The sequence below is a fragment of the Dendropsophus ebraccatus genome, chromosome 8 (assembly GCF_027789765.1).
Source record: "Dendropsophus ebraccatus isolate aDenEbr1 chromosome 8, aDenEbr1.pat, whole genome shotgun sequence".
NCBI classification, from domain to species: Eukaryota; Metazoa; Chordata; class Amphibia; order Anura; family Hylidae; genus Dendropsophus; species Dendropsophus ebraccatus.
In genome coordinates, this window is record NC_091461.1 from 113,754,155 (window position 1) to 113,772,913 (window position 18,759).

The window sequence follows — 18,759 nt, forward strand, 5'->3', positions numbered from 1 at the left end:
GGCCGGGACCGCCGTGGCCTGTCAGCTGACAGGCCGCTCTGAAGCAAGAATGCGCGGGACCCGGGGAGAAGCGGACCACAGGAGCAGCCCTGCAGCGTGGATAGGTAATGTATATTGTCAGTCGTCGGCTGCGCACCGCTATTACACGTAGCGATGTGCGGTCGGCACTCGACAAGTATAGGTTCTAACCTATATCAACAAGCAGCCGATGATCATTGTCATTGGCTGATTGTTGTATTTATTACACGGAATGATAACACAGGTCAACAGCATTTTTGGGGCCAAAGATATTTCAACGAATTTAGGGTAACTTTGGGGTGCTGATTCTGAATATGTCATCAGTTTTGCCAGATTGGCTCAAGTTTTTGAGAATTTTCGTGAAATGTGTAAAAAAAAAAAAAAAAAAGACGTAATTTGCTACACGCGCATTAACTTTATTGCTATTGTCATGAATACAATAAATTTTACAAAGTAAATGTTGATTTTAGTTTATTTTAACTAGTTTTAGAAAGTAATCTTCAAAAATGAACAAGACATGAAAAAAAACTTGAGCTAATCTGGCAAAACTGATAGCATATTCAGAATCAGCACCCCAAAAATACCCCAAAATCATTAAAATATTTTGGACACCAGTAATTTTTTTTTTTTTTGTTGTTGACCTGTGTAATCGACCGGTTATCGTTCCGTGTAATAGTACCCTTACACCAGGGATCTACACTCCTAATCTGCTAGAAGTTTCTAGTCCTAAAAACTGCTGACCGTGCTATAGAAAGGAGAAGTGAACCCAGTGGGGGTGATGGTCATATAGTTTGGGTGCGACTGTTATGCAGAACTGCTATATTTACATCAGGGCTGTGGAGTCGGTAAGCCGCAACTCCGACTCCTGAATTTAATCAGGACCGACTCCGACTCCTGCTCCTTCATAAATGGCCGGCCATATACCAGGGGAGTTCTTTATCACACTGGCTCAGCAGCTTCTCCCTAATGTCCTACATGATCCTGGGGCGACTTCTGAGGGAATAAAGGAATATTGTATATAAAGCAGATTCTCCTGTGTGTGCAGTGGATGCAGAAAGTCTCCAGCCTCCATGTCCTGAACTACTCACAACTAGACTAGATGGAGCAGGTGGTCTTTTAGTTTCTAACTAAATATTTACCATACACACAGAAACACTGCTAACAATGCCAGATACCTGTAATATAGAGGTCAGCCATAGTGATATAGAGGGGTCACACATAGTGATAGAGGGGTCACACATAGTGATATAGAGAGGGGTCACACATAGTGATATAGAGAGGGGTCACACATAGTGATATAGAGAGAGGTCACACTTAGTGATATAGAGGGGTCACACATAGTGATATAGAGGGGTCACACAGTGATATAGAGAGGGGTCACACATAGTGATATAGAGAGGGGTCACACAGTGATATAGAGAGGGGTCACACAGTGATATAGAGAGGGGTCACACATAGTGATATAGAGAGGGGTCACACATAGTGATATACAGGGGGTCACACATAGTGATATAGAGAGGGGTCACTGTGGGTGTGGGGGCACATCATAGTACACACACAGCTGCAGCCATAGAACACTAAAGAAAAACACCGCACTGAGGACAGAGGTTACTGCAGCACTACTTATGTCTTCTCCTCCTCTATATTACACAGGATATCTTCATATTACACTGCTGCTTATATACAGTCATCCAGGAAGAGACCAGCACAGATCCCCCCCACACAATGGACTCTTCCAGCTCAGAAACAAACTGCCAAATAGTGACCGACAACTTTTCCCCGACCACCCTTATGTAATAGGGCCAGTGTCCTATTACTGATATATTCCCCGACCACCCTTATGTAATAGGGCCAGTGTCCTATTACTGATATATTCCCCGACCACCCTTATGTAATAGGGCCAGTTTCCTATTACTGATATATTCCCCGACCACCCTTATGTAATAGGGCCAGTGTCCTATTACTGATATATTCCCCGACCACCCTTATGTAATAGGGCCAGTGTCCTATTACTGATATATTCCCCGACCACCCTTATGTAATAGGGCCAGTGTCCTATTTCTGATATATTCCCTGACCCCCCCCTCTTATGTAATAGGGCCAGTGTCCTATTACTGATATATTCCCCGACCACCCTTATGTAATAGGGCCAGTGTCCTATTACTGATATATTCCCTGACCCCCCCCCCCTTATGTAATAGGGCCAGTGTCCTATTACTGATATATTCCCCGACCACCCTTATGTAATAGGGCCAGTGTCCTATTACTGATATATTCCCCGACCACCCTTATGTAATAGGGCCAGTTTCCTATTACTGATATATTCCCCGACCACCCTTATGTAATAGGGCCAGTGTCCTATTACTGATATATTCCCCGACCACCCTTATGTAATAGGGCCAGTGTCCTATTACTGATATATTCCCCGACCACCCTTATGTAATAGGGCCAGTGTCCTATTTCTGATATATTCCCTGACCCCCCCCTTATGTAATAGGGCCAGTGTCCTATTACTGATATATTCCCCGACCACCCTTATGTAATAGGGCCAGTGTCCTATTACTGATATATTCCCTGACCCCCCCCCCCTTATGTAATAGGGCCAGTGTCCTATTACTGATATATTCCCCGACCACCCTTATGTAATAGGGCCAGTGTCCTATTTCTGATATATTCCCCGACCACCCTTATGTAATAGGGCCAGTGTCCTATTTCTGATATATTCCCTGACCCCCCCCCTTATGTAATAGGGCCAGTGTCCTATTACTGATATATTCCCCGACCACCCTTATGTAATAGGGCCAGTGTCCTATTACTGATATATTCCCTGACCCCCCCCCTTATGTAATAGGGCCAGTGTCCTATTACTGATATATTCCCCGACCACCCTTATGTAATAGGGCCAGTGTCCTATTTCTGATATATTCCCCGACCACCCTTATGTAATAGGGCCAGTGTCCTATTACTGATATATTCCCTGACCCCCCCCCTTATGTAATAGGGCCAGTGTCCTATTACTGATATATTCCCTGACCACCCTTATGTAATAGGGCCAGTGTCCTATTACTGATATATTCCCTGACCACCCTTATCTAATAGGGCCAGTGTCCTATTACTGATATATTCCCTGACCACCCTTATCTAATAGGGCCAGTGTCCTATTACTGATATATTCCCTGACCACCCTTATGTAATAGGGCCAGTGTCCTATTACTGATATATTCCCCGATCACCCTTATGTAATAGGGCCAGTGTCCTATTACTGATATATTCCCCGACCACCCCTTATGTAATAGGGCCAGTGTCCTATTACTGATATATTCCCCGACCACCCTTATGTAATAGGGCCAGTGTCCTATTACTGATATATTCCCCGACCACCCTTATGTAATAGGGCCAGTGTCCTATTTCTGATATATTCCCTGACCCCCCCCCCCTTATGTAATAGGGCCAGTGTCCTATTACTGATATATTCCCTGACCACCCTTATGTAATAGGGCCAGTGTCCTATTACTGATATATTCCCCGACCACCCTTATGTAATAGGGCCAGTGTCCTATTTCTGATATATTCCCCGACCACCCTTATCTAATAGGGCCAGTGTCCTATTACTGATATATTCCCTGACCACCCTTATGTAATAGGGCCAGTGTCCTATTTCTGATATATTCCCTGACCCCCCCCCCTTATGTAATAGGGCCAGTGTCCTATTACTGATATATTCCCTGACCACCCTTATGTAATAGGGCCAGTGTCCTATTACTGATATATTCCCCGACCACCCTTATGTAATAGGGCCAGTGTCCTATTACTGATATATTCCCTGACCCCCCCTTATGTAATAGGGCCAGTGTCCTATTACTGATATATTCCCTGACCACCCTTATGTAATAGGGCCAGTGCCACAAGTCTACGGAAGATAAAACCGCCACACCTTCAGTGCCTCAAACACTAAAACGGAAAGAAAAATGCCCCCCCCCCCCCCCCCCCAAAAAAAAAACAAAAACCACCACATGTAAGGCAGATCATAAACTTCCATTGACTTAGTGAACATCTGTCTGCTAGCATTTTTTTTTTTTTTTTGGGGGGGGGGGGCTCTCTGCTGTCACCAAGGTGGCATCTGATTGGTTGCTAGGGGCAACTGAGCCAGTTTTACTTTACACCATGTTTGATAACTCTCCCCCATATATGTATACTGAGGTTTTCTTGGTTACCCATAGCAACCGATCACAGATTACCTTTCACTTTACCAGAACAATGTGAGAAGTGAAAGCGGAGCTGTGACTGGTCGTAATGGGCGTCAAAGAATCGTACAGTCATAAATCTCTAGCACATGTTCACAGGTTTTTAAAGTGAAAGTGCCCATTTAACGGGGTATTCCCATATGGCAGAGATGGGCCACCCATGGACCTCCAGCTCTTGTAAAACTACAATCCCCATCTTGTCTTGACATCCAAAGGCATGATGGGAATTGTAGTATTGCAACAGCTGGAGGGCCGTAGGTTCCCTATTCCTGCCCTATGGACCCCGCCCGGTCTGTGCCCGGATCATCGCGGGACGGTACTTAAGCACCGGCCGGATGATCCGTCCGGCCGCAGAGCCCTGATGCGGGCGCATCAGAGCGCACCCGCATCAGAGCTTCCCATGGCACACAATGAAGCAAGCGGCCGGAGCCGCTCGCTTCACTGTGTGAACTGACAGGTCTTTCTGGGCCGGAATTCACTGAATTCCGGCCGCAGAAAACTGACATGTCAGTTATTTGCGGCCCCATATGGGATCCCGGCCGGAGCGTATACGATGTGTATACGCTCCGGCCGGGATCCCATACCAGATAAGGTTATGTTGCTCTCCGCAAAAAGTACGTCCGTTTCTGCCGATGGCAACAACGGCCATACTTTTACGTAGTGTGAACATAGCCTTAAACTTATTCCATGAGGAACATACAGTAAAGATGATAGAGCGTGAAATGTTGGTTCTCGGTTCATCACCTACCAGTCTACAGGATCTCCGTCTTCATTACGACAAGTGATTTCACAGGTAACTAGACAGACGCTGAAAATACAGAGCCCGGAAAGCAGGCCCAGCCCAGACATCTTTTCTCCATATGATGTAAAAATCACTAAAGGAGAAGTCCCATCATCTCAGACCCCGTCCGAAAGCAGGAAGTCACATCATGTGATCGGTGCCATTGACTCTATGTATAGAGTTACATAGCAGTCGGGGATGCCAGACCTATATATGATCATTGAGAGAAAAAATATGGATCTAGAAGCCATGAGAGAGAACTAGCAGGGGGCAATGTGTCCTCCACATCACACCAGCAGGGGACAGTGTGGCCTCCACATCATCACACCAGCAGGGGGCACTGTGTGATCCCACATCATCACTCCAGTAGGGGAAAATGTGTCCTCCACATCATCACACCAGCAGGGGACAGTGTTCATCCACATCATCACACCAGCAGGGGGCACTGTGTGACCCCACATCATCACACCAGCAGGGGGCACTGTGTGACCCCACATCATCACACCAGTAGGGGAAAGTGTGTCCTCCACATCATCACACCAGCAGGGGGCAGTGTGTGACCCCACATCATCACACCAGCAGGGGGCACTGTGTGACCCCACATCATCACACCAGCAGGGGGCAGTGTGTCCTCCCTACATAATCCCACCTGCAGTGGGCTGTGTGTTCACCACATCATCACACCAGTGGGGGGTAGGGGCAGTTTGTCCCCTACATCACACCAGCAGGAGGCAGTGCCACCCCCCCCCCCCCCCCCCCCCCCACGTCATCACAAAAACCAACAGCCTCTAGCCTTTCCCTCAGCTAAGAAGACGTCTCATCTCAATGTAATTACCAATGGAACTTTTGATCCCATCAGACACAGATTGACAGATATGTAAGCAATCTACCTGCGGAAACCCAGTGACCTTTTAGGAATGCAATGAAGATCCTCGCCTGGAATGCAGACCTGCAGCAATGCACATTATTCTCAATCTTTCATTCCCATAAATAAAACCTTATATCCTATCACATACAGCATAGTATACTATACTATACATACTATACTATACATACTGTACTATACAAACTATACTATACATACTGTACTATACATACTATACTATACATACTGTACTATACATACTGTACTATACATACTATACTATACATACTGTACTATACATACTGTACTATACATACTGTACTATACATACTGTACTATACATACTATACTATACATACTGTACTATACATACTGTACTATACATACTATACTATACATACTGTACTATACATACTGTACTATACATACTGTACTATACATACTGTAAGAGGTTTGTTTTCTAAGGTCGATATTTCTCACACATTGTACATGGTATTAAAGATAAAAAGTACGGATTTCGGAAATAACATAAAAGACCACCGCCCAAGTGCCCTGAAGGGGTTAAAAGCGTATTTATTAAAACTCCCACTCATGATCTATAAGTGATGTCTTGGACATTTGTAGTTTGTTAACCAGAGAGGAACAAGCCTCCGGTTAAACAATAATTGACACAAATATTTGTGAACATTCGGGTATCGGTTTACACTTCAACCAGGCAAACAGAAGCCGATTGGTTCCGAGTCTTTTTACCATAGCCGTCCCCCCGGCCAGGCCCCCTCCACACACATCCACTGCCAGAAACCGCTAGCTGCCAGTTTACAGCTGCGGTTCCAGATCGAAGAATGGCGCAGAACTACGGTGGGTCGATGAAGGTATGACTGACCCTATATATATATATGGTTAAGTGTATGCTTCTGCTGGTGCCCCTTATATTGTATTTAAATGGTGTAGAAAATGGCATTAGCACCTGTTGTTCATGGCTCGCCGCAGTAGGATGACATCAGAGAGGTTTCTTTAAAAATGGAGATTTATTGCTTATTCTTCAGTAATGAAAGTTACAGAATTGAATAAAAGTGAGTATCAGAGAAATGTCCTTAGTGTCTAGTGTCCATAGTTCATATGAGAGTCCTTTGAAGTGAAGGGTTTGTCTTACGAATTGTCACAAGCTTCAAGCAGCTGTTGCTTCACTCAAGCATCTTGGATGACATCCCTTCCTTCACGCTTCCATCATGGATTCCTCATGCGACACAAACTTCTCCTTGAAGGCCCTGGATCCTTCTTGTGACATAGGGCTCACAGGCCTGATCCAACCTTCCTCCATCTTGGTGACTACCATTTATATAGGGTTCATGGCTCACAGTCAATGTCATGTGTGGGTGTGTTTATTATCATTGAGTGTGTGTATCTGCACATATATGACCATAACAAATATAGCTCATCTTCTCTATGTAACGTTTCTCAATATAGATATTACTGTGTTGCTTATGTAGCTATTCCCAACTTATACACGTCTCCCTAGTGTTCAGTGAATAGAATATATTATGTCAGTATTACAATTACTTTGTACAGTGAATAGTGTCGTGCTATTATGGTGAGGTCAGTAGTATATATGACTTATATTATATCATACCAAGATATTGTTCATTGTAAAACACATCGTATTTAACAAATAGGTGCTGCCACTTAAAATAATAAAAAAAAAAAAAAAACTACTACGTTTTAGAGACGTCTGAAAAGTTTTGTGCACCCTAAGGCTATGTTCACACTGTATTTTTTAAGCAAAACCAGGAGTGAATAAAAAAAACAAAACAAAAAAAAAAAAAACAGGCTATTTTCACACTGTTGAAATCGAGTGGATGACCGTCATTTAACGGCAAATAACAGACGTTACTTCAAAACAATGTCGGTTGTTTTAAAATAAAGGCGGTTAAATGACGGCCATCCACTCGGTTTCAATAGTGTGAACATAGCCTTTCTGTTTTTTTAATCCACTCCTGATTTTGGTTGAAAAATACCGAGCAAAAATCCTGTGTGTGAACATAGCCTTAAGAACGTTTCCTCCCAGCTCTGTGCCTCGTAAACGAGACAGAAGCCCCATGTAAGTCTATCGGGATGGGGGACGTGTTTAGCCAGAGGCTTCTACCATCGAGGTCTAAATGATCAAAACATCTTGGCACATCAAAAGTTGTTTTTTTTTTTAAAGTGACAGGTTCAAAAACCTTTGGCACGCAGCCTAGAATTCCTTTTAATGTAAAATGTAATTGAAGTGCACATTTTTGTATTGTCACATGTCAGCAGGTAGACCGCCCACACACAGACAGATTGAGGGGGGAACAGACTGCTAGAAATCATTTATTGTTATGTAATAAGCTCCAGTTAGTGTATGGAGTAATTGTCTCTATTATAATATGGCCCTCTTTTGGCCTTTCCCTGGTCTCTCTCTTCTCCCTACATATTTCGGCCACCTGTACTACGGCCTCCTCAGGGGGTCCAGGTCTTATTAAGCGATCAACGATTTCTCGTTCGGTCGTTAATCGTTAACTGCTTTTCAACCGAATGATTATCGCTTAGATTCGAACGACTTAACGATAATCTGAACGATAATCGTCCCTTGGAATAGGGCCCTTAAAGTCTACTCGTAGGCCAGTCTTGATAAATCCCCCCCCCATTGACTTTAAAGGAGCTGAGCTGCAATACCAGATGCAACCACTGAACAGGAGTGGTGCTGTTTGTGAAATATGGCAGATATTTGGTATTGCATTATGGGTTAATAATTATTTTATAACTCCTATTATATCCTGTTTCTCTTTCAGGACTCAGGGGTGGAATTTGTACAGACGGGTTATGGAAAGAACGCAGTAAAAGTTCTTCAGATCAAGAGAGACGGCAAGCAGCATTATATAAAGGAGATCGAGGCCTCCGTTCAACTCTCCTTAAAGTCAAAAAAAGATTACTTAGAGGGGGACAACAGCGACATCATCCCCACAGACACCATAAAAAATACCGTCTATGCCCTGGCCAAACTGAAAGGGGTAATTATTATTATAAAGGATTTTATAAAGATTTTTTTTATTATTTTTATTTTCATAGCAGTAGAAAGGCTTGTTTTTTGTGGGACAGTTTTTTTTTTTTTTTTTTTTTTTTTTTTTTTATTACATCTACTATACAATGTATTCAGGAACTATTGGTATTAGTTTTAAAACATATATTTAGTTCCCCTTAATAGCACTAAGATGTGTCAGCTGGAGTTAATGGGCACCATCATTATAAATGGTGAGTAAGGGTGGTATTACACAGGCCGATGGGGACCCGATAATACCTGTAAACGAGCGCTGATCCGCTAGATCAGGGCTGCTTAACAAGGGCTGCAAGGACATTGTTACCGATGTCCTTGCAGCCCTTGCTTAACTGTATACATTACCTATCCATGGTCCAGGGCTGCTCCTGCTCCTCTTCTCCCTGGGTCCCGCGCGCTGCAGCTTCAGCCAATCACAGGCCGGGACCGCCATGGCCTGTGATTGGCTGAGTGGCCTGTCAGCTGACAGGCCACTCTGAAGCTGGAGCGCGCGGGACCTGGGGAGAAGCGGACCGCAGGAGCAGCCCTGGACCATGGATAGGTAAAGTATATTGTCAGTCGCTGGCTGCGCACCGCTATTACACGGTCGGCGCCCGACAAATATAGGTTCAAACCTATATGAACGATCAGCCAATGATCGTTGTCATCGGCTGATCGTTGTATTTATTACATGGAACGATAATCGGCCCAATTGGGCCGATTATCGCTCCGTATAATAGTACCCTAAAGGTCTCATTGCTGACACATCACGGATCAGGAGAAGTGCACAGTTGTGCGCTTCTCTCCCCAGCTCAGTGATCTTTCTTTAGGCAGCCCCATTATAAGTCTATAGGACTGCCTGATTTGTTCTCCTGATCAGTGGGAGGTCTCAGCAGTGCGACCCCTGCTGATCAAAACTTTTGACTTGTCCCTGTTACGTGTCAAATGTTTTTTTTTTTGTGACACATTTACCAGCCAGCATCTATCATTTATAGACCCCCTCCATACTCTCTAACCCGACTTTGGATGTACATGTATGTGAAACTTAGGGATGGGTTAAATATATGCTATGATTCTCTGGTGGCAGCCACCGCGCTCAGCATCTATAATGCTGAATCTAACCACATGGAAGTCATTGTCCCTTAGCTTCTATTAAAGGGGTAGTTCCCCCCCAAAAAAAATTCTTTCCAATCAACTGGTGTCAGAAAGTGCCAGAGCTTTGTAATTTACTTCTTTTACAAAATCTCAAATCTTCTAGTACTTTTCAGCTACTGTATGTCCTGCAGGAAGTGGTGTATTCTTTCCAGTCTGGAGAGCAGGAGAGGTTTTTTTTTTTTTTTTTTTTTTTTTATAAGGGATTTGCTACTGCTTATGGATAGAGGGGGCAGCAGAGAGCACTGTGTCAGACTGGAAAGAATACACCACTTCCTGCAGGACATACAGCAGCTGATAAGTACTGGAGACCTGGAGATTTTCACATAAAATTTTATTTCACAGATAAAAACCATTGAAGATTTCTCTCTGGAACTTTGCAATCACTTCCTCACATCATTCAGCCATGTCACACAAGCTAAAACATATATCGAAGAAGCCCCCTGGAAACGCTTCGAAAAGGTATTCCTACAGTATATCATAAGTTACCTATGTGATTGTCACCCTTTCCACTGTCCTTACAGTGGCCAGAGCTCCATATTTCTGATAGAGAGCCCAAAATCTTCTGCAGAGACTCATTATTCTGCACAGGATTTAAAACTTTGTTAGAAAAATGTAAAAATAAATCACCAAACATCTAAAAACAAAACAAAAACAAACATGGACGCTTCCTTTAAAAAAAAGCACCACTATTGTCTTCATTCTAATGTGGGGTTTGTGGCTCAGTTCCATTGAAGTGAATGAAGACGAATTGTAATACCATACACAACCTAAGGACAGGGGTAGCGCTGTTCTTGCAGGAAAGTAGCTGTGCTTTTTCAAACCCTGGATAATCCCTTTGTTGTCCATGTATCTTTTTGTTCTCCGTTTTAGAATGGAGTCCAACACGTTCATGCGTTTCTCTACACATCCGAGGGCATCCACTACTGTGAGGTAGAACAGAAGCGAGGAGGTATGTGCGGACATATTACGCCGAAAGGCTTCTTAAAGGAGAACTCCACCAATAATGCTAACTAAAATGGAAGCCAGTTGGTGTAAGATCATGGTGGACCTCTGTTTGTGGTAGGATCTCTGTCTGTATACTATGGGTATGTGGTTTCTGCAGGTCAGCCCGTACTTCACAGTGGAATCAAAGATCTCCGAGTCCTGAAGACGACACAGTCCGGGTTCGAAGGTTTTCTAAAAGACCGATTCACGACACTCCAGGAAGTGAGAGATCGCTGCTTCTCAACCCTGGTCAACTGCAGATGGAAGTACGGCAACTATAAGGGAGTCAACTTTGATTCCATATGGTAAGTGACCTTGTGGGCGGTAAGATGGGGTCACTCATAGCACATAGCCTTACATTGGTGGAGCCAAAACACAGGACTAACTAGATAAGGACCCAGCCAAAGCCACCATGGCCACATACCCCCATACATACATAGTCCTGCCTCACCATGTAGCATACTCACTTTCTCCTGTATTCTCCTCCATGTGATACAGACCCCAACACGTCACCAGCTCCTAGGACCTTCATGTGTGAGGCAGGATGAGAATGGGGGCTCTGAGAGTCCCTGGTATCCTATAACCATTAGGGATCCTAGGCCCGCAGCCTCCAGCTCTCATACATCCTCTACTGTATATAGATTATATGAAACATCTATTTCATGACTATGTTCTTGTCTCTGTAGGAGAACTGTAAAAGAAATTGTACTCGACAAATTTGCTGGTCCGTACGACAAAGGCGAATATTCTCCATCGGTCCAGAAGACTCTGTATGACATCCAGGTGCTGAGCCTGAGCACCGTCCCTGAGGTAGAGTCTTGTAGACAGGATAGCGGTGTTTTTTTTCTTCACTTTTTTTATTTTGTATAGTTGTGGGTTGAATTTAGTCATGGTGATGATGTAGCGTCCATTTTATGTATCTTATGATCACCAGTAAACTACACTTGGGCCATGATGGTACTCCCTGGTGTATGTTGTATATGGTTCTATGACGGTTCTCCCTGGTATATGTCGTATATGGTACCATGACGGTTCTCCCTGGTATATGTCGTATATGGTACCATGACGGTTCTCCCTGGTATATGTCGTATATGGTACCATGACGGTTCTCCCTGGTATATGTCGTATATGGTACCATGACAGTACTACCTAGTCCTAGTATATGTCGTATATGGTACCATGACGGTTCTCCCTGGTATATGTCGTATATGGTACCATGACAGTACTACCTAGTCCTAGTATATGTCGTATATGGTACCATGACGGTACTCCCTGCTATATTTCATATATGGTACCATGCCGGTTCTACCTGGTATATTTTGTATATGGTACCCTGGTGGTACTCCCTGGTGTATGTTGTATATGGTACCATGATGGTACTCCCTGGTATATGTATTATATGGTACCATGACGGTACTCCCTGGTGTATGTTGTATATGGCACCATGACGGTACTCCCTGGTATATTTCGTATATTACTGTACTCCCTGGTATATGTTGTCATCCCTTTTTGACAGGATGCTCTTTCATACCCTAATGTTATTGCCTTTAACTGGCATCATGGGAGTTGTAGTTTTTCCACAGGTCGGAGAACATTCATACAGAGGATGCTGTAGACTTAAAAAAAAACAAAAAACCTGCAGAGCCCTCTAGAAACGGCACAGTTTTTTTTTTTACCTTATGTTAATGGTATTTTGCATACAATAACGGCCGTATTAGATAGCTGATCACTATAGTAAATGAGCGCTGATCTGCTACATGGGCGGTCATTTACTGAGCCTATCACACGTCTCGATTATTGTGCAGCAAGGGCTATATATATATATATATATATATATATATATATATATGTATATATAGATATATATATATATATATAGAGAGAGAGAGAGAGAGAGAGAGAGCGATGTCTGTGCAGCCTTGCTCTAAAAGTTCATATGTTACCTGACCACGCTCCCCATTGTCTTCCTGTCTTCTCCACGCTCGCTGCAGCCGCTGGTGTAACTTCACAGTCGCTCTCTGAAGTGACAGGCTGCTCAGCCAATCACTGGCTGCGGTGGTCCCATCCCGGCCAGTGATTGACTGAACACCTTGTCACTTCTGAGGCTGCTCTGAAGCTGCACCAGCGGCTGCGAAGAGAAGACAGGTAGCTACCAGGGAGTAGGCAGAGGTAAAGTTTGAACTCTATTATTTTCTTTACACATTCATCGGCCGTGCATCACTGTTACACATAGCGATGTGCGGTCGGCAGCCAATGATTTTAGGCCAGGACCAAAAGAAAAGATCAGCTGATCATTATCTTTATTACATGGAGCGATATTCTGATGAATCGGCCTGATTTGGCAGATTATCGTTCCATGTAATAGAGCCCTAAATCCATTCCCTGGTACTGTAATCTACCACATTAGAATGTGACCCCACATGCGTTTCTGTGTGATTTGCCCGTGTAGCGATGCAGTTACTGACAAGCAGTAGTGCGGACTACACCTGTAAAACAGTGCGGACTATAACTGTATCACAAAACTGCAGCCGTCTGTGGTAAATCACTCATCTTATTTCTGGCTGCACAATCCACCACTGCAACATGTGAACTCAGCCTCACAGGAGTGCGGTTTAGCCGAGTGCTGACTCTGTGTTTACTCAGCAGCTCTTCCCCATTTAAACTAAATGTTCCTGTACTTCTTTGCTTCCTCTTTCCATTGTTACATACAGCTCCATAAGAATATCTGGTGCCACCATTACAGCTCTATCTAACAGGGCTTCACCCAGAATCTGCCATACAATCCATCCCATAACCAAGGCCTTATTACACGGAGAGATTAAAGGGATTATCCAGCGCTACAAAAACATGGCCACTTTCCCCCTACTGTTGTCTCCAGTTTGGGTGGGGTTTTAAAACTCAGTTCCATTGAAGTAAATGGAGCTTAATTGCAAACCACACCTGAACTGGAGACAACAGCAGGGGAAAAGTGGCCATGTTTTTGTAGCGCTGGATAACACCTTTAATTGCCAAATCAGGCAAATATCTCCCAGTGTAATAGAGACAGGGATCAGCGAGCAAACGTTCACTTGTTGGCTGTTTGTTGTCTTTCAACCTTTCAAAAAGTCATCTGCATCGGCAACCGTGCATCTGTATAATATAGTGCTAATTAAAACAACGTCTGTGTGAACATCGCTAGTGATGCCTGATTATTGAGCCGTGTAATAGGCTAGCTCGCTTGTAGTGCGGGTCAGAACAACTAATACGGCCTTAAAGGGGAAGTCCCACCAAACAAAAAAAAAAGTCATACAGACTGTTCTAGGTGCAACATCATGTACCCGGTTTAGTGATTGCCTGCTCAGTCCATCAGTGACTGAGACTGAGCAGGCAATTGTTCAGCCTGACCTTGCCGGAGCTGGGTACGAAACCTACCCAGTTTCCGTCTGTAAACAGGATCCGGAAGCGCTGCAATGGAGGCACAGGGGTGGGTGAGTTTACTTGTTTATTATTTTCTCGCAACCCCCCTACCTGTCTGCCAGACGTTTTTCAAGTTGCTGGGACTTTCTCTTTAAAGCAGTATTCCGGCTGGGAACCCTTTTTTTACAATGCCCGGGGAGGTGGTGGTTGATAACAATTACGCCTACTTACCTCCCCAGCTCCAGCACTGCTGCTCGCATCCTGCTGCTCCAGTCCCCCAGTCTCCGTCAACTTCCTGGTCTGAGATGAGATGTGATGTGGTGGGACTCCACTACAGCCTCTGAACGTCATGTCTGAAGTTTCGTCTCGGACAGAGTCCGGGGGGACTGGAGCAGCAAGGTGTAGGCGCCAGCGCTGGAGCCAGGGAGGTAAGTAGATGTAATCATTTTCACCCACCCCCGTCCTGGGCATTGTGAAAAAACAGGTCCCGGCTGGAGTACTGTCAGATTATACAATCCATCACATTATACTACTTACAGTAAGGGCCCTATTCCACCGGACGGTTATCGTTCAGATTATCGTTAAATCGTTCGAATCTAAACGATAATCGTTCGGTTGAAATGCAGTTAACGATTAAAGACCGAACGAGAAATCGTTGATCGCTTTATAAGACCTGGACCTATTTTTATCGTTGCTCGTTCGCAAATCGTTCGCATTGAATAAGACATTGTTCGGTCGTTCGCAGTAGATACGAACGCAATAGCGAATAAAAAGCGAAGAAAAACGATCGCAATTACAATCATAAGTAGCAATTATCGTTCCATGGAAATGACTGAACGTTTTCAGGTCTTTCGCAATAGCGGTCGTTTGAGATCGTTAATCGTTAACGATTATGCAAACGATAATCGTCCGGTGGAATAGGGCCCTAATGCCCCTATTCCACGAGTCGTTTGGAGGAGCAAACGAACGCTATTAGCGCTCGTTTGCTCCTCGTTCCCTGCTCGCTGCCGCCACTATTTAACGCGGCGTCAGCGAGCGGGTGAGTGCGGGAGGGGCGGCGGGGAGCTGCTGGGAACATGTTGAAAAACAAGCGACTGCAACGATCAGCCGACATGAACGATGTCGGCTGATCGTTGCACTCTATTCCACGGGACGAATATCGTTTGTAGCGGCCGATATCGGCCGAATACGAACGATATTGCTCCTCTAAAAGACCCGTGGAATAGGGCCTTAACTATGCTGATTTGCTTTTCAGAATTGGTGGTCACCCAGGTTTTATAGAGGGCGATAAGTATAACCAAGAAACTGCTGAATTGACAAATGGCGCTGATAATAACACGACTATTCTATTCATTTCAGATTGAAGACATTGAAATTAAATTGCCGAACATACATTATTTTACCGTTGACATGAGCAAGTTTGGCCTGACCAACAATGATGAGGTAATGTGGACTTTTCTAGTAGACACGTTTCGGGGCTATACTGCTTAAAAGTTGTCATATTGTATTGTATCTCTAGTCTTCCAGTACTTATCAGCTGCTGTATGCCCTGCAGGAAGTGGTGTATTCTTTCCAGTCTGACACAGCGCTCTCTGCTGCCACCTCTGTCCATGTCAGGAACTGTCCAGAGCAGGAGAGGTTTTCTATGGGGATTTGCTACAGCTCTGGACAGTTCCTGACATGGACAGAGGTGGCAGCAGAGAACACTGTGTCAAACTGGAATGTTTTAGCAAAAACCCAGACCTTGAAACCGAAGGGCCCTGCACACGGGCGTAGGTCATCGATATACGATCGCTGGGGGTTCCAATATACTACCGCGGAATTCCGTCGGCTGTCCGTGCACATGGCCGCGCGCCTTTCCGCCGGCTCCTCAGACACCATTCTATGGGCTGGCATATTCCGCTATCCGCCGAAAGAAGTGACATGTCCATTCTATGGAGTCGGCGGAAAGGCGCGCGGACATACTGCGGAATTTCGCGGAGTTTATCCGCGAGAATTCCTCAGTATGAACCCACCCATACATTGCAGCTGGTATTGCAGCTCGGTCTGATCACTACAGGGTAAAGACTATGCTGGCGGTATTATTATACAGAGGTGAGGGTCAGTATGGCAGGATGATGGATGAAAATTAGGATTATGTCGTGTTTCCACAGATTCTGCTGCCCTTGGACAAACCTTATGGAAATATCACCGGGACTGTAAGGAGAAGAACATTATCCAAGTTGTGACTGGCCGGCAATGAAGATTATCATATGACCGGATTACTGGATTGGAGCCATCCAGAAGAATAAAATAAGTTCAACATCATCTGGTTCTGGTCCTTTGTGATCTGAAACCCGAACAGTGTCCAATAAATGTTATACAGTCAGATCGGGGGCTCCTGGTGGGTTCTAGGGCCCCAGCTCTCATACTAACAAGGGGCCCAGCTCTCATACTAACAAGGGGCCCGGCTCTCATACTAACAAGGGGCCCAGCTCTCACTCTGACAAGGGGCCCAGCTCTCATCCTGACAAGGGGCCAAGCTCTCATCCTGACAAGGGGCCCAGCTCTCATCCTGACAAGGGGCCCAGCTCTCATACTAACAAGGGGCCCAGCTCTCATACTAACAAGGGGCCAAGCTCTCATCCTGACAAGGGGCCCAGCTCTCTACCTGACAAGGGGCCCAGCTCTCATCCTGACAAGGGGCCAAGCTCTCATCCTGACAAGGGGCCCAGCTCTCATCCTGACAAGGGGCCCAGCTCTCTACCTGACAAGGGGCCCAGCTCTCATCCTGACAAGGGGCCCAGCTCTCATACTAACAAGGGGCCCAGCTCTCATACTAACAAGGGGACCAGCTCTCATACTAACAAGGGGCCCAGCTCTCATACTGACAGCTTATTGGAATTGGCGATGAGTAACAAGTATAGATGGCGCCATACATTTACCACAGTAAGAGCGCCAACACTACCAGCCAACATTATTGCTTTAGGCATAGCGGCTCTATAAGTGGCCTGCATCCGAGCCGTCATTATGGATAAACCTCCTCCACTCCAACTCAAAGGGGTCACACCTGAGGAAGAAGCCGGATCGGCTTAGAAACACGTCAGGTCTGAATAAATGCTATTTGCTGTTACCTGGCGGCTTTTGTTGTAGGATCTGCGTCCAGCACCGGTGAATTGGAGTGGAGGAGTGTTAGCTACATTAAGAATCCTGTGTGATTCCATGGGAACGGCTGCCTTCCATAACTTGTATGCGGTACTGAGTGTTGTGCCTCTCCCTTTGCACAACCCAGCCAGGTGAGCGCTTCTCTGCAGTCTCTGCCACCCTCACGCAAAATTATTATTAGCCTTACTTGGCCGATTACCGGCCGATAATCGCTTTGTGTAGTAGCACATGTTGAAAGGCAACGATCAGCTGACATGGGCAATGTGAACTGCTTATGGTCTTTCAACATGTCGAAAGATCACAATCATGTCGGCGATGGTCTGCTGTACGTTGTCCCAAGTATTTGGAGCGGTGGCAACACTCACTTCAATGGAACACCAGGATGATTTAAGGCTCATTTGGACAGCCCCTCCAGCTCCTCCCCACTCCATGTCTGTGAGTGTAATAGCACTGTCAAAAGGTGAGTGGCAATCAAGGGGAAAGCGAACGCTGGGCTGACAGGTCAGTGTTCGCTTCACCCAGAAAATTGTTCCGTGTAATTGTTCCACCCCTCTGTCCCTCCTCCCTACCCTCTTCATCATTAGGAATGCCACTGGAACATTTTCTCCTGTCTGAACATTGCACAGGTGCCTTAATGATCCAGCCCATGTTCAGTATTCACACAGCTGATGAATAGTAGGCAATCTGCATGGAGCATTCCTAATGATGAGGAGGGCGGGGAGGAGGGACAGAGAGGTTGTGCCAGCCTAATGCATACACAATCTAAGCCCCGTCCGTTGGGCACGGGGCTGCCAGTTTAAAAGTTGTTTTTAGAACAATAACTGCATCACCTACCGACCCCAGGACAGATCTTGGATTAGAAGCAGCTATCTGACGGTACAAGCGGTTTGGGGGGGTCAGATTGTGGGTACAGAGTCGCTTTAAGGCTTTGTTGCTGATCCCAGCCACGTAGTCTAAAGTTGGGGATCTATCCCATAGAATAGCTGACCACCATTTCTCTTCATTCCCTCCTAGACACACACTCAGCTTACCTGAACATGCATGTGCCAGGAGGCCTCTATTCACATTATATCACAGGCATCAAACTTGCATCCTTCCAACTGTTGCAAAACTACAA

At 45.2% G+C, this 18,759-nt stretch overlaps 2 protein-coding genes across 3 annotated transcripts in view; one reads left to right on the top strand and one right to left on the bottom strand.

The window, feature by feature from the left end:
- The window catches only part of DNASE2B (deoxyribonuclease 2 beta), a 45,239-nt gene that overhangs the window by 14,500 nt on the left and 11,980 nt on the right, over window positions 1-18,759 (bottom strand). Inside the window, exon 1 of one of the 2 annotated variants that reach the window (XM_069981478.1) lies at window positions 5,011-5,111. The exons of the other annotated variant lie outside the window; for it this stretch is intronic. Coding sequence (XP_069837579.1) covers window positions 5,011-5,111 — 101 coding nt within the window. Of the gene's footprint in view, window positions 1-5,010; window positions 5,112-18,759 lie in introns of those variants that run through there. 2 annotated transcript variants of the gene reach the window in all.
- LOC138799825 (uricase-like) lies at window positions 6,674-16,795 on the top strand. The gene is made up of 8 exons (XM_069981479.1): window positions 6,674-6,780; window positions 8,722-8,940; window positions 10,461-10,577; window positions 10,989-11,067; window positions 11,221-11,407; window positions 11,789-11,912; window positions 15,858-15,941; window positions 16,652-16,795. Exons 1-8 carry the CDS (start codon window positions 6,751-6,753, stop codon window positions 16,724-16,726), a joined length of 915 nt encoding a protein of 304 aa, XP_069837580.1. The 5' UTR covers window positions 6,674-6,750; the 3' UTR covers window positions 16,727-16,795.